The sequence below is a fragment of the Cuculus canorus genome, chromosome 16 (assembly GCF_017976375.1).
Source record: "Cuculus canorus isolate bCucCan1 chromosome 16, bCucCan1.pri, whole genome shotgun sequence".
Classification (NCBI taxonomy): domain Eukaryota; kingdom Metazoa; phylum Chordata; class Aves; order Cuculiformes; family Cuculidae; genus Cuculus; species Cuculus canorus.
This window is the reverse complement of record NC_071416.1, coordinates 17,292,427-17,308,247: the sequence shown is the minus strand read 5'-3', so window position 1 is coordinate 17,308,247 and position 15,821 is coordinate 17,292,427. Positions and strand designations below refer to the sequence as shown.

The 15,821-nt window shown below is 40.2% G+C and overlaps 1 protein-coding gene across 6 annotated transcripts in view; it reads left to right on the top strand.

Moving 5' to 3' along the window:
• EYA2 (EYA transcriptional coactivator and phosphatase 2) overlaps positions 1-15,821 on the top strand; it is a 91,125-nt gene that overhangs the window by 35,227 nt on the left and 40,077 nt on the right. For all 6 annotated transcript variants that reach the window (XM_054081685.1, XM_054081686.1, XM_054081687.1 and 3 more), the window contains 4 exons: positions 4,007-4,125; positions 6,719-6,767; positions 7,373-7,515; positions 10,728-10,844. In XM_054081685.1, the coding sequence (XP_053937660.1) occupies positions 4,007-4,125; positions 6,719-6,767; positions 7,373-7,515; positions 10,728-10,844 (428 nt within the window). Of the gene's footprint in view, positions 1-4,006; positions 4,126-6,718; positions 6,768-7,372; positions 7,516-10,727; positions 10,845-15,821 lie in introns of those variants that run through there.

The window sequence follows — 15,821 nt, the reverse complement described above, 5'->3', positions numbered from 1 at the left end:
CCAACTTTCAGGACAAAATAATGGTTTTTTTTTGAGTAGGGTATTCTAATAGAAAAGCTAAATGCCAGATTCACACAAGCTTCTTTTTAATTATAGAAACCAAAAGCTCTTCCAGATGTCTGTCAGCCCAACACGCTAGATGCTGCCATCACTGGTTTTAATAAAAGCTCATATTCACCAAACTTTGTTACCGATTTACTGTACATAAGCCAAAAAAATGTTTTTGCTCTAAAAAGCAAGCAAACAAAGACGTGGTATTTTTATCAGTTGAGCTCCAGCTTATCAGTTACTGTGTTATATTCCACCCTGCTTCCATTCTTCTCCAGAAGATTTTCTGTAGATTGCCATTGTGTTAGAACTGGAATTTCAGAAACTTCCGTGAAGAAGCACATAAGCGAGAAATGTACAGAACAAATCGGTAAATGGTGCATGCAAAACAGGCAAAGCCACTAACAACACGAACACGTAAGTGACATGCACAACCAGACAGGCGTTTCTGTGAATTTACCTGTTTGTACATGCAGCTGGTACATACTCTGAGGAAAAATGGAAGCTGAAAAAACCCAGGAAAATGTTTTAGAACAAACACAGAACAGTGCGATGTGACTTTGTGAATATAAAAATGAAGAGAAAAAAATGTACCAGTAGAAAAATCATCAGAGTAGCTAATGCAGTCTCTGAACAATGATGTAATTAGAGTGCATTAATCATTATAAAATATCGTTTCCCTTTAAACATCTGCTCCCTTTCACTTGGCAACAGTCTGGGCAGTGTCGTGAATGATGGGGTTTTGGATTATGCTGAAGGGCATGTGTTATCTGAGAAACAACGTAGAACATCCCCAGCTTGACTGGATCTGTGACAGCAGTGCTTTTCCTCACTTCAGGTATAATATTAAGGAAATAAAGGGGGAAAGTGGACATTGCTTATGGTGGAAAGGAAAACCTGGTATAAAACTGAACCCTGCCTTCTCAGCTGTGCAGACAAAACTTAATTTGGTGCCAATGGATTTGAATAAATTAAGTCCTCTGGGAAAAGAGCCCTCGGCCATCCCGCTGCTTTTACAAGAGCCGTAGTTGGTTGTAGGAGAGACCTGGTTCCTCCCCACTGAGAAGTAATCATTGCAGAGGCCTTCCTGACCCCTTTCTCTGGAGCAGCCCGACTGTACCAGCAAGAATGTGAGATTTTCAATTTCAGGAGAAAAGTATTTTTTTCTTCTGGCATAAGCAAAGTGTGCAGAGGGGCGGGACCATCCCTTACTGCCTGACAGGCCGTGGCTTTGAGGCATCTGCCTGCCTCCCCCGTGCCCGAGGCTGCCTGTGAAACAGATGCTCATGTGCTGCAGCACAGCCTCTGTCTGCAGACGCCGGTTGAAGCGTAACTTGCTCCAGTGCTGTCAGGACTGAGTTTCTCATGGGCTGGCTTTGTTATAGGGTTAGGTCAGGAGTCCTAGATTGCTGTTTTGTCTCTGCCGTAAGACTGAGTCACTCGGGGAGGAATTTTTACGGTTAGGGACTGGTTTTTATCCTTATATGAATCTGACTCCTTGTTGTGTTTCCGTGCAGTTGGTGGCCTGGGCACTGTTGTGGGCACAGTCACTGGACCCTGTGCACCTGCATTCTCCCTTGTCTTGGCCTGCTCTCGCATCAGGCTCTAAGGCAGGGAGCTGGAGGCAGGACTGATGCTTTCCTTACAGGAACACATCTGAAGGTAAAACCCTTTGAGGCCCACTAGCAACAAAGATCTTCCATCTGCACTGCAACATTGATTTTTATGCTAGTCTGGTTTTCTTAATAAATCTATAACGCATAGCAGTTAGGGAGCGTGGATCTCACAAGTGTTGAGTTCAGAGTACTGTGTTTCTATCCCATTGGTCGTTCACTGTTAGCTTAAGTTCTCCGTTGTGACACATAATCACCTGGATTTGAGGCTACTTTGATGGAGAAAATGCATATGCCCACGTGGATTTCCAGGGGAGCAGGACGAGAGGAGCCCAAGTCCCACTTGGAGAAATGGGGGCTGGGGCTGTGGACCTTGGTAATACCACTTCATACCCATTTTGGCAGTTCTGCAAATTCACTGAGGATGGTTGCATTTTCTGCCTGGGCAGAGTGCCTTCCCAGCTGGTAGGTGGGGAAAGTGAAGATAAATTCAGCTTTGGTGTTTGTTCGGTTACAGGTAAAATACTTTATCTGGTTTAAGCCTGTTCATAACAATACTTTCCCTCCCTCATGAGGATTTGCAGGCTTTGTAAAAGTGATTGGAGAGGTTCAGATGTAAAGTATGTGGTTTATTGTCCTCTGTTTCTCAAAGCCAGTAAAGTCATACAGTGTTACTTAAATAGAGAATCAAAACAAACCTTTTTGCTTCTCACAGAAGTGCATTGATGAGTGTTGCAGAAGCCCAGTGTCAAGATTTCAGGCTTAAGGGCTGTTGTCTTTAACTTTGTAGTGTTTTAAGTGTGCTGTGTATCGCTAACAGCCTGCTGCTGCCATGCCAGCTACTGCCTTCATGGGCCAGCTCAGATGAGTCTCAGCCAGAGAGCAGGGCTGTGCCAGTCGCCTGTGCAGGTGGCATGTTCAGTGCTGAGCAGAAAGGGGAGCCCAGCCAGATGCCTCGGATCCACTTACCGCTACATGCCCTCTCTCTCATCTGCTCTTGCCTGGGCCCCGCTCTGTCCAGGATCACTGTTATGCTTTTCCCTAGTTGCCCTAATTCCCCCCGTTAGCCTTCAGAGGACTGAAGTGAGGACTTACTCTATGTGGCTGCAGAAAGCCAATAAAGACATAGTATCTTTGAGTCCTCCTCTTTTTCATCATTTGTTCTGGACCTGAACCAAGAGCTGCAAAATACATTGGTATAGTCTTAGAAAAGTCAAATAATTTTCTATGATATTGTGTGCATTTAAAAAAAAAGAAATACAATTACTTGTCAAATTTAGCTTCACATTTTCTTTGACCAGTGGCTTATTCACAATTCCAGCTGCAGGCATCAGTTGCACAGGAAACAAGGGCAGAACATTATGGGGGTAAAAGTGTCCAGGAAAACTGCCTTGCATAAAATCCGTTATGCAGATATTTAATGGAACATAGTCTTATTGCTGCACGCACCCCGTTGTCTTTGCCCAAACTTGCAAACATAGGTATACAAAGCTATGCACTTAATGCCATGTTTTGTACCTACCCAGACATCCAACATTTGCAAGAGAAGCAAGTGGCACTATTTCAGTCAGGTGTCTTCGAAGACCACTTCTCAAAAAGTGTATTGGTAGAGTTAGATGCGTATATTGAAAATGGTGTATTTAGATTAATTGATCTATTCGTGTTGTGTGTAGGGTCTGAGGTGGTCATTTGTCATTCTCTTTTGGGAACTGTTCGTGTAATGCAGAGTTTGTAAGCTTTCATTACAGTGTAGGTCATGTGTGCACAAAAACACTTGTCTTTCTTTGGAGACTGAAGTCCTGTACATTGTTCACTTGAAATTTTCCATCAAATAAGATGAAGTTATTTATGTGCCTGTCCTTGTATCACTGCCACCTAACGGTCAGGACATTGCAGTTAAGTGTCTCGTTTAGATGTCCCTGGAAAATCGATCCTATCACCAGTACTAACCTTATTATCTTGTAAGACTAGATAGTGCTGTTAACTGCCCTGAACTTCATTTTCAGCCCTTAGCAGTCTGTTCTGGAGCCTCACTGGATGCCGGTGTGTACATTCTAGGTCTGATTGCACATGAGAGATAAGATTTAGTTTTTGTATGGCAAAATCTAGGAAGAAAGAGAAGGCATTAATCAGATGGGTGTAATCTCCAAGGGTGCAAGTATTTCATTTTAATTCAGTGTTTTCGTTTGATGAAAACTTTTGTGAATATTATTATGTGGAATTTATATGAAGCCTGGGTTTAGGTAATTAGCTTTAATATTTATACTCTTAGGGAAAAAAAAAGAATCATTGGTAAGCATGCATAATTAATGAATAAATTATATTTTTCCTTTGTTTTCCTTCAGGTATAAGGAAATGCTAGATCTAGTGATATCACCCAGCCTGACTGTAAATAGAGAGTGCCCTGACAGACTGAAGCTTAACCTTTCTAACATTTATGCCACGGCTCCAGATGACATAGAAGGTAGGCTGCCTCTTTTCCTTGCTGTTTACTGGCTTTAGTATAGTGTGTATATATGTATGTAACCAAAGGGAACTGGCCAAGCGCAAGCCTCTGCTTCTGAGAGTTCTGCAGTATAGTGAACATCTGAGATTTTTGAGTATTTTTTTTGTAGACACTCCAGTTGTGATTTGACTCCTATAGTTCAGCAATGCTGTGAATGCAAATGGAATTGAAACGTTTTATATGTGGATATGCATCTGTGTAAAGGAGATGCACACATATGCACATGTGTATGTATATGTGTGCTCCACTGGAGTAATTGCAGGAACAAAACATGTTTTATGTAGAGCTGGTAGTTTCTCTTTGGACCCCACTAGACCCTCAGTGGTGGCATGAAGGTGAGCCCTGTGCTTCGGTGGCTGCACTGCTGCTGTTGAGGTGGGGAGTGGGGGGCTTCCAGGGCCCAACAACATATCATGCAGCCAGAAAACATTTTGCCGAAGCAGCCCCATGCCTCACTTTGCATCGCTCCGAGATCTTTGGTATCGTGTCCAAACGGTTAGCCCTACTGGCCTCTTGTCTGAAGTTTCACATTTGGCAGATACCAAGGACAAATTCCTTCAGTGGTTGAGGCTCTGATGGAAATTTATCTGCTCTTCTCCTCCTCCTTCCCCCCTGCCATACTCTTCAAGTGAAGGAAACAGAAGAATGTTAAATCTGCTAAAAAAATTATTGGCAAGTGATGTAGCTGAACTAGTTCTTGCTAGTACAATCCTAGCTATTGTTTGCTGCAGTCGGGATCTGTCAGCCTTCCTGTTGAAGGGGAGTTAGCAAAAAGCACTGGCTATTATGTTTTAGTAGTATGTTTAACCCTTCATTTATAGGCTCTTGGAAGCCAAGGAGGTGTTTTGCTTGCATGTTTGCTAAAGCATTAGAAATTGCGTGATTAAATCACGTACATCATGACTGCCTGTTTACAAGAGCAATTGAGGGGATAACAATCTAAAGGAAACATTCTTTTAAATGTACATGTTTGCAGAAAAGATTAGAGCTAGAAATTATTTTTAAATACATCATTTTGTAAACTTCTTGGTGCAGGAACTATTTGTTACTATGCGACGCAAAAAAAATCCCAGCATAGTGCTTGTATGGGCACCAGTTTGCTAATGACAAGTTATGTTTATATGGCTTTTTTAGAAATATTATGGTTCTTTTCCTACAGAATGATCTCCTGTGCTCCCAAGATTATGCTGTTTCCCTTGAAAGTACTTCTTGTTAATTTGAAGAACAGGAAAAAACTTGTGTGTCAAGTCTCAGACTGCCAAAACTTTTAATGCAACAAATGCACACAAATGTATGCTTTATATTATACCTATAGGTTTAATTTTAGCAAGTCTAGTTACCATATTTCCTTACATACATGTCCACATAGATGTCTGGCCTGCTATTTTCATGGGTGCTTATCATGGATGTGCACTTACATCGATATAATTTTCAAATGCACATTTTGCCTGTAGTCCTGCATTTTTGGGTAGAAACGCGTGTAGGTTTATCTTGTCCTTTCTTGGCAATGACAGTAGCTTGTTACATATTCACATGCAGTAAATCCCCACTTGGCATTCTTGAGAAACGTATTTACTCTATGCTTACCTCTTTCAAAAATAAAAAATTTGAAGATGTAACACTTTTCAAAAAACAAAAGAAATTAAGCTCATGCTCGAACTGTCAGTTCTGCTGTATTTCAAAGGTAAAAGGCATTACGAATTAAATGAAAGCTAAAAAAAACGTGTCTTTGTTCAATGTCGTTCTGTTTGGTAGTGCGAAACAGTGTGACAGAAATGGTATAAGTTTACGTTTCACAATCTAAAAATCTAATTTTCCGAACTGTTTTCAGGACAACTTGCAGGCAACTTGCAGGTTTCAATTTAGATTTTTTTTAAATTTTAATTAATTAAACCTAAATTTATCTCTCAATAAAGATGGTGGCACACTTTTTTTTGGTAGTGTTGCAGATTGCAGCTGTTTAGTTCATTGGCAGACATCCTGCACATGTAACCTATGTGATACATTTTCTGCGGGTTTGATATTTTGATGACAGGCAGGTCAATAAGGTAGGTTATAGTTTAGATTATAGTTAGCTCAAAAAACTCAAGAGTAAGGAGATTTACAGTGTTGTATTTTTAATGTTTATTTTTAGTTGATGTACTTTAATGAAAAAGAAAGAAGATGAGCATGGTCTAGGAAAGCACCAAAAAAGCTAAAAGGGCAAAAACTGCAATGAGCTTAAATCACTTCAGCAATCATATGAGTTGCTTCTATAGCCTTTAGCATATCAGTCATCCCACCAAAGTCCAGCTTCATGCTTGGTGTCAGTCAAAAAAAACCAGGTAGCTCAATCAGTATCCCCCTTGGTTAAAAACTAAATCTGTATGTGTTTGTTGTTATGCGGAGAATAACTTTCTTACCTTCTTTAGTTTGTGGAGATTCATTAAAAACAAAGTTTTCTAATTCCTATATATTTTTATTAAACCAGCAGCAGTAGAAACAGTGTTATCAACTTGGCCAAAGGACAGAACGTGATGAAAATCTAAGATACTTTAATTTTGTTTTCCAGGCAGCAGCAAAGCAGCACCACAGTGTCCTCTCCATCTGTACTCCACAAAGTGAGTGCTCGTGCCAAGTGCCGTAATTTAAAAACTGTGTTTTGCTGAACAGCCATTTTGTGCAGACTTCTGCCACCTTACAAAGCATTCGCCTTAAGCCCATCCACCTGTTCCCCCACACGTCTTTGGCACAGTGAAGTAACTGGTTCATACTCTCATTAAATATGGAGGGAAAGAAGGTTTGAGGTTTGTGTGCTTTAATTTTGTACCCCTGGAAATCTGAACCTTACCAGTTTTGAGCATTGTTGTTTTATGAGTGACCACAGAGGAGTATGTTGAAATGTCAGAGATTTCCTGTGACATTCAGTTGTTCGGCAAACAAAAGAAACACGAAAAATCAGTGTTTATATGATTTTATTTTTTTAACTTGCCCATATTTTGCACCATCCTAGAGTCCCATTTAGGTAGCTTAATCTTTATAGCCTGTATCAGGAGCTGTAGACCGAAACAAACTTTTGCTGCAGTCATTTCTGAGTTGCCAAAATATTCGCCATCATACTTTGGATATTATTTTATCAAAATGTCTAGTAAAGTTCTACGTATGCTCTAGAGGCTCATGTACAGTAACTATTGCCTTAGACCTTCTGTTTTCTTGTTCTGAACAGACATTATCCTCATATAGTGACAGTCCCATCTTTCCCAACAATGGCAACGTATGGACAGACTCAGTACAGCGCAGGAATTCAGCAGGCTGCTGCATACACGGCCTATCCTCCTCCAGGGCAACCCTATGGCATACCCTCCTACAGTGAGTACTCTGACATCATGTTACCTTTGAGGACATCTTCCTCTTGCTCCTAGAAAAGTGTATTTGAAGTCTTAAGCTTTAGAATAAAAGGTCATTTCTGTCTTGGCCATGTTCTCATTTTAGGCTTAAAGGAAAATCTGATTTCATTAAAATTATTGAGATTACTTTGAACTATCTATCAGCTCTTAATATCCTGGGTTATGGTCTTAGAAACCAGGTAGGTTTGGAGCCATTCAATAGTAGGATATGAGGCAGTATTAGAAATTCTGATTCAGTAGGATGTGCCATTTAGGAGTAGTAGCTGCCGAGTGCTGTTGTGACTCACTCTCAAGACAAAGTCGCTTGCAGTAAACATGATATTTAGGTAAACTACACTTTGTCTTCCTTGATCCTTCCTGGAGTTTCAATGATACAGGGTACTTTAAGAAAAACTTTTTGTGTATCATTACAGAAGGACCAAGACATAGAGCAAAATAAGTTTGTATTCAAAGGGACAGTTGTCAGTGGTAGGTGTAGTAAATATTTCTAACCCCAGTTAGCTTTTTTCCCTGCTTTCCTGCACAGCCTTGCCAGCAGCTGTGAGGAGGTGGTGCTGGGCAGCAGCAGCTGAGGGATTCGGGCAGAGGACTAATGAAATCTTATGCATACATATATATAAAAAAAAATAAAAGAAGCCTTATAGCAGCCTTGCAATACTTAAAAGTGGGCCTACAGGAAAGCTGGGGAGTGGCTCTTTATTGCGGAGTGCAAGGATAGGACAAGGGGGAGCAGTTTTAAGCTGAAAGAGGGGTGATTTAGATGAGGTATTAGGAAGAAATTTTTTACTGTGGGGGTGGTGAGGCACTGGCCCAGGTTGTCCAGAGATGTCATGGATGCCCCATCCCTGGAGGTGTTCAAGGTTGGATGAGGCTTTGAGCAACCTGATCCAGTGGGAGGTATCCTTGCGTATAGCAGGGGAGGTGGAACTGGGTGATCTTTAAAATCCCTTCCAACCCAAACCATTCTGTGATTCTATGATAAACCAGCACTCTTGATGGGAGAATGCATGGTAAACTAGATGTTAATAGTGTCCTCAGGCTCTGCGTGAGAATATTGAACTCTTGAGGAAGCTGGGGAAGTTTTTTCCACTCCTAAAGATCAAAGAGATATTGTTCTTGCTTAGGTACAGCTCTTTAACATAAAGATTTGGGCCTCTTATTCCCAATTGATCTTGGAAGCGCTGAGTCTTGCAGCATTAAAATAGCTTAATTTTAAGTTTCCGTTCCTGGTTTCTCTTGTGCTCTTAAACACCTTTGTTTGGCAAATGCAGTATCCTTTCCCAACGAGAAGCTTTTATACAGCCACATTGATAAGGCTTTTAGTGAAGGGAAATTCAATGCAGTGGACTGGAAGGCCAGGGAAGCAGGCTTTGCAGAGCTGAAGCTCTATCAAGATGATACGAGGAATGTTTTGAGACCCTTTCCTAGAGCTACTTGTGTGTTTGCATCAGCTGGCTGATTTCCAAGGCAGACTCTGAACAGTTGTCCTGCTAGAACAGGTGAAAGTAGAGCCATTTGCTACTGCCTAGAGTCTTTAGGGCATACATGTGTCAGGCCCATATGCTGCTTATAAATCCTGCAGATGACCTCTTAGCATCCTTGAACAGTGTTTTCCCTCCCCCAGCCCATATACTCTCTCTGAGATACTCAACACAACGTATGAAAAACTCCACCTGGCTGACAACCAAGAACAATGAAGCAGTATTGGTTTTAGGCACAAAAATAAAACTGGGCCAGTTTCTAGACAAAACAGAACATTGTGTGGAAATTAATTTGGTGCTAAGTTATTATGCTGTCTGACAACAGTTTTTAGACTTCCAAGAAGGCCCATTCTCTGAAGATTAATTGTAGCTGGGGTAGGTTGAGTGCTCACATGAGGAGGACTGATGTAATTGAAAAGTTTGTGATGCTATGGAAAGCGACTTCTCTGCACACACTCACAAATCCCTTCACTTCCCCAGCAGTAATGGAGCTGGATGCTTGCACCAACACATACTCATTCACTGTCCAAATAAACTTGCTGCGTTTCACAATGCAGCATTTTCATCTTTTTGCTAACTTGTTCTCAAATAGCATTGCAGCTATTCTCACCTAAAGCTAAATGATGTGATTTTTATTTGAGAAAACATTATCCGGGAGACCTTATTCCCAACCTGAGCAAATGCAGACTTATTGCTTTTAAGAGAAAGCAGCATGTTTAGTGAAAGTCACTTGAATTCCTCTTGCCTTTTGGCAAGTTTGCCTACAGTGCTAAAAGATGACAACAGCCAGGGAAGTGTATAAATCCAGGGCCAGAACATCAACAGGATCTTTGTTTAGTCCCAGCACTCAGGGTGTGTCGAATGGCCATTTTATGTTTTGTACAAATAGGCTTGCAAAGGAGGGAAAGGATCACACTCAAAGGGTTTATAATAAGTCGCACCTTTCAGCTGTTTATTTTAATAATACAGCTGTACAGTCTCGGCAGCATCTCAGAATAAAAGATCAACCCCTTTCACTACCAACAAAGGTTTCATCTTGCAATGTTTAATTCAGCTATTGCTATTCCCACTGTAAACTGTCAGTTTAATTGCGTGATTTTAGTAATGAAAAGATTATGGGGGCTTCAGGGCTTACCTGTGGTTTCTGGAACTGTATGTTATATCTGACTGAATAGATGATAACCCTCCTCTATGACTTGCCAATAAATATATTGCTACCAAAGCTGAAAATATAATACAGGTAAAAGATAACTGTTGAGAACAGAAGTCTTGAGGTTATTTCTCTGAGGGTCCTGTTGTTTTGTTAATCATTGCTTGCATCTGATAACTGTTCAGAAAGTTCATGAGTCGATGCATTTGTTTAATTCTAAAACAAAACTATTTGTTCAGAAAATGTTTTTGGAAACAATATTATTAATGGTTGTTTACCCTTCTCATCATAAGTTCATTCAGGTATGGATGCAGGATGTAGCTGACTCAAATATTTGTGATGAATTTCCTTGACTGTTATTTAAGAGATCTGCTGGGTAATGCAGATCATTTAGAAAAAAAACTACATAAGAAAATGTAGGAAAAAAGAGTTTATTAGATTAAAATCTAGCTGAAAAATTGTTAATTTCAAAACTTGCTTTTTTACAGCTTTATATAACAAACATTCATGTTCTGCTCTTGTTTCCTACTATATGTCCCAAAGGCATCAAAACAGAGGACAGCCTGAGCCATTCCCCAGGTCAGAGTGGGTTTCTTAGTTATGGATCCAGCTTCAGTAGCCCAACTGCTGGACAAGCACCCTACACGTACCAGATGCATGGTGAGTACAGCTTGGTGTGTTGCCGGATATGCTATGAGGAGCCAGAGTCCTGTACCCCCGTGTTAGACCAGTTCTTTTTTTGCAATTACGATGAAGAGCTTAGATATAGGCAGTGGGGACAGAGAAGGAGGCAAGTCTTCATAGATCTGTTTTGCTCATCAAGGAATTAATTTCTGGCTGAGGTGTTGTATTTGGCACTAGTATACCCCAGAAAAACTTCACATATGATCAATATAAGCTTTTCCTTTCTGCAGAAACTGGTTTCTTTTTTTTTAATTAATTTTGTGGCTGCATACCTGGAATTGTTGTGTTAGTATGAATTCCTAGATTCTGAGTTGAAGCAAAGCAAAGGTGGTTTTACACTTCATGCAAACAGTACTGCTTCTGCAGTATTGTGCTTCTGCCTTATGCTGTCCTGAGCAAACTGTTCTGTGGTTAAGCTGCTGTATATTCTCTCCACTGATTTTTTTCTTTTTAAAGCTGATAACTTGATACTAAAAGAAATGTTTTTACTGTTAAGACATAACTGATACCTGCTAAGATACACCTGCCTATTTTAACTTCCAAAGTACCAGCTTCATTAATTACCTGGAGGCTACTGAAATAAAGGTTGGAAGAGCAGAAGCGAAAGCAGCTGGTTTTCTCTTGGGGTTACTGAACTAAGATTTAGTAAGTTTAGAATAACTGTTTGATGATTGTCAGAACAATACCTGATTAAAAAATAATCAGTTAGATTCCCTTAAGGCTTCAAAGACGGCATCTTGTGCTTGTAGCTTTATAAAGTTTTGTTCTGTTGTACAACCAGGAAGGCCAAAATATACTTTTATTTCTAAAATTAAAACTTAAAGCTACTTTCTGGTCATTCCACTTGAGAAGCTTTATGAAACACCAACTCTTAAGAGATTAAAAGTTGACTTGACAGATGCAAGAAAGTCAAGAAGGGGTTTAAATCTGAATTGCCAAGAAGTGTGAAGTAGATTAAAATGGTGGAATTTCATTTGTGATTCCCTTCAGCCAATTGCTAGCATGGCAATTGATTTCTTTGAGCATTTTGATGCTGTTGGTCAGAAGCCTGGACTCCATATGGCAGGTTTTCATTATTTGGCTGGTATTCTTGTTTTACATACAAGAATAATAATGAGTATATTCTGAGAAATAGATTATGTCCTTAAAATGTCACTCCATCTCTGTGCATCTACCTTGAGTCCTCTGGTTATGAAAATGGGGAAACAAGGTAAACATTGAATTCTATAAATTATTTAAGAAAACTGAAGACTGAGAGTTGTATCTCTGCCAAAACTTCACATGCTAGTTTTATCAGAGCACACGTCTCTAACACTACGGTAGTTTTTATGGCTTGAGTGCCTCGTGGGGTGTGCTGGAGACACCTGGGTTGAATCTGGAAAAAAAACCCAATAAAACAGTAGCATATGGGAGCTTTTTGTCACCTTGAGTCCTACAAGCTTCATCTGTCCTACACCTAACAGGACTTGAGTTTTTTTGCTTCTGTTTTCCTCCTTGAACACATTGATCTTGTCTGGAGATTGTGTTACATTGTCAACAGTGGAAGTCCCCTCCTTTTAGTAAAACTGGCTTGCAGTTAGGAGCAGTTGTAGGTACTGAAGTGTCACAGCTTCTTGGATCAGCTGGAGTGCCAGCAGGTCTGTCCTCTCTGGAGCAATAATGGCCATGACTACTGTATGATTAGATACTAATGGCTTTGACACCACTATTTACAAAGCACTGATGTTTTCTTTTGCTGCCTTGGTAGATCAACGTATTCCTTTCTAGGTATCTGTGGGGTTTTGTGACACAGCCATGTGTTGCACCAAAACAGGCTGGGAGGCACTTCATGCGTATGTGTATGAGCATGAATGTACCCAAAGAGCTTTCAGATAATGTTTCCTAGGATGATGCTGTGGTACTAGGTGAAATCACTTCTTTTCGGGTTTTTATGTCAGGAAGATCTCAGCCAGCTCACTAAGCCTTTAATGCAAAAGAAAACAGAGAAATACTGTTTCTGCAAGTGGCAGGTGCTTACTTCAAGAAAAAGGAAGCAGGAGTAAATGTGTCTTCCTGTTGTAAACAAATATTTCCACGCTTCTTCTCCTTGCTCATGAGAGGGACAGTCTGAAGCTCCTTGACCGTATGGTTTATTTACCTTGCTGAGTGCTAGTGAAAGGTTTGAGTGAGAAGCCAGGAGCCTTCCTGTGCTGAGTGCTACCGAGGAATGTGTGCTCAGGGCTTTCCCACGCCACAGCACTTGGGGATGGGGAGGTGATCTCTCGTCTCCCTAATGCGAGCAAGGGAATCTGCATGCTGCCCAGATCCAGGGCCACTGAGATTTTTACTAAGTTCACATCAGTCCTTTTGGTCACCCCATTGCTGACCCAGGCAGGGACTCTGGATGATGGGCCAAACCAGCTGAAAAGTGCAAATTTTTATTTGTGTATTTTTATAAAATCAAATTTGAGAGGGACTTTAAGGTTGAAACTCTTAATCCTTACTTGAAGGACAAAGTGTTGAAAGAGAGCTCTTGAACAGGGTAACATGCAGGGGATCAGCAAGGAAAGGTATCTCCAGGACTGTGTGCTGTTGAGTTTTATATTTTGGAATGTGAGGGAGAAAACCATTTCCTTAAGCTAAACTGTGCAGGTGTTGTAAGTTAGTAACAGCTCGAGTACATATGTTAAATAACTTTGTTATTGTTTGCCTACACTGAGAAGGAGCTCCCAGAGCAACAGGGGGAGGTCATCTGCAGGAAGGCATGGGTGGTCACATGGTGAATCTTGAGCAGATTGTGCAGCCTGTGTGATTTCTCCTCACTCTCCCCATATTTGTGAGCTAGATGGTCTAACCAGCAGATAGGCACCCATTGGAAGTGCGTTACACCTATCTCCAAGGAATAAATGATCTCTTGGGTGAAAAAGACTGTCTCACAGAGGTCTAGGATAAACGTTCTCCTTCAGTAAGTGCCAATGTACTTGGTGCTGGTTTGTTTACTCTCCTGTTTCTTTGGTGCCAGCACTAACTCTGGCTCACGTACCTGTGTCAGGTTGCAGCCTCACCTCCCTGGTGGCTGTTGTCAGTAACATCGTATTTCTGAAGCCAGTTTCTGCTCTCCCTTATGTCTGTTGGTTTTCATTACAAACACAGATGATGCAGGTGTAATGGGGTAGCATTCAGCTTTTCATCTTTAACTCTAGTTATCAACTCTAGTTATCCTGGTTCTCGAGCAAGAACAAAATCCACTAACAAGAAAGAATGAGGATATAACATTTTCTTTGTCATTAAACGGTAAAGGAAAAAAAACTATTTTACAGCCTGCCAGAAAGGGAGATGTGTTTTCATGCTTCCTTAGCATGAAAACAAATTAAATGTGGAAGAGTTTATAGGCCAAATAGCTAATGCAGTATGTTGCCTACACATATAAATAAAAAAGATGAGATTAACTATTTCCATAGCTCATAAAAATAACATGAAACTATATCAGAAAGGCACTATACATTGAAATAATGGTTTCAATTGGCATGTAGCAATGGATATGATAGTATATTGTCAGACTTACTGTGTGAGATTCGAATAAAGTGAAATCTAATGTTCACTTATTTACTCTGAAGGAGTGACTTTGTTTCTTTTTTTTTTTTAACCAGCACTGTATACAGTGTTGTTTCATGTCATTATTGTATTTACAAAATTAGTTTGTTTCGTAATGAAGTGAAGATATTTTTATTTTTCTGGAGATATTCAAAACCCACCCGGTGCACTACTGTGAAAAAATGTGCATGTGTCCAGTCTGGGGGTTGTGCTTATTTTTAAAGTCATGAATTGGAAAAGGAGGTAACAGCTTGCATTAAATTTTTGTCTTTGAAGTGATGAGTTTGTAATGCTGGTAAATAAATATTGTTTCAAGATCTATGCCATTTCTTAATCGATCCTCATGTAAGTGTACAAATACAGCATCAGGTCCCCAAGCAACTTCCTAGGCCAGATACTGTATTCTGCTTTTTAGCACACATTTTCTTAGGATTACACTTTCTGACCATTTAGCAGTTCAGGGATTTGCTCAGACTTCTGGTAAAGTTATTATTCAATGATAGAAACTGAACATAAGACACAAAGATTGTATTCAGCTTGTGCCCTGAGGAGCTTACCATCTTAGCTGGCAATTGAGGAAACTGCTTGTTGTTGCTGAGGGTAGGGGAGAACTCTTTGGAATACAAGAAACTTACCGTTTAATAAGCTGTGTAAAATACAAAGAGAAAACTGTGCCAGCACATTAGCTAACACAGAAAACCATCAGCTATGCAGAGAGAGCAATAGCAGCCAGCTTATAGAGCATTTCCTGTGGTCGCATGAGCATGTGCTACCCCCTTATTGCACATCAGGCCATCTCTTCTCAGCTTGTCATTGATTCCTAGACAATGCCTTGTTCTTCAGTTATTATTGCTAAAATGACAGCTGGTATGAAGCTGTAAAGTTGCACAACAGATAAAACTGTGGCCAAAGACCATTGTGGATACTGTCGTTGGGCAGGAAAAGATTTGACCACTTTTTTTTTTTTTTTTTTTTTTAATATCCAGATCTATCTACCCGCAAAATACTTTTTACATTACAAAGGAAAATTCAGTTATGTAACTGAGATTGCTTTCCTTTGCCAAGGAATTGCAAAGTAGTATTGAGTTCGGTACAGACATAAATTTGGGGCCAAAGACCTACGCAGTGACATTCTTTGCTACTGCTGAGCATTTGTTTTCTTTGTAGAGTCTATTCTGATCAGCTGTCAAATAACAAATGAATAGAAAGCAGCATTTCTTTTGTGCAACGCTGATTCGAAATGGACTAATTATATATGTTGCTGATGTTTGTGGAATGGATTGCTTATGAATGTTCTCCTGGCCTGAGACCAAGTAAAATCTGAATGTTTAATCAATTGAAATTTTTTCTTAGGCTGGAAACATTTTGGCTCTTGTTAAT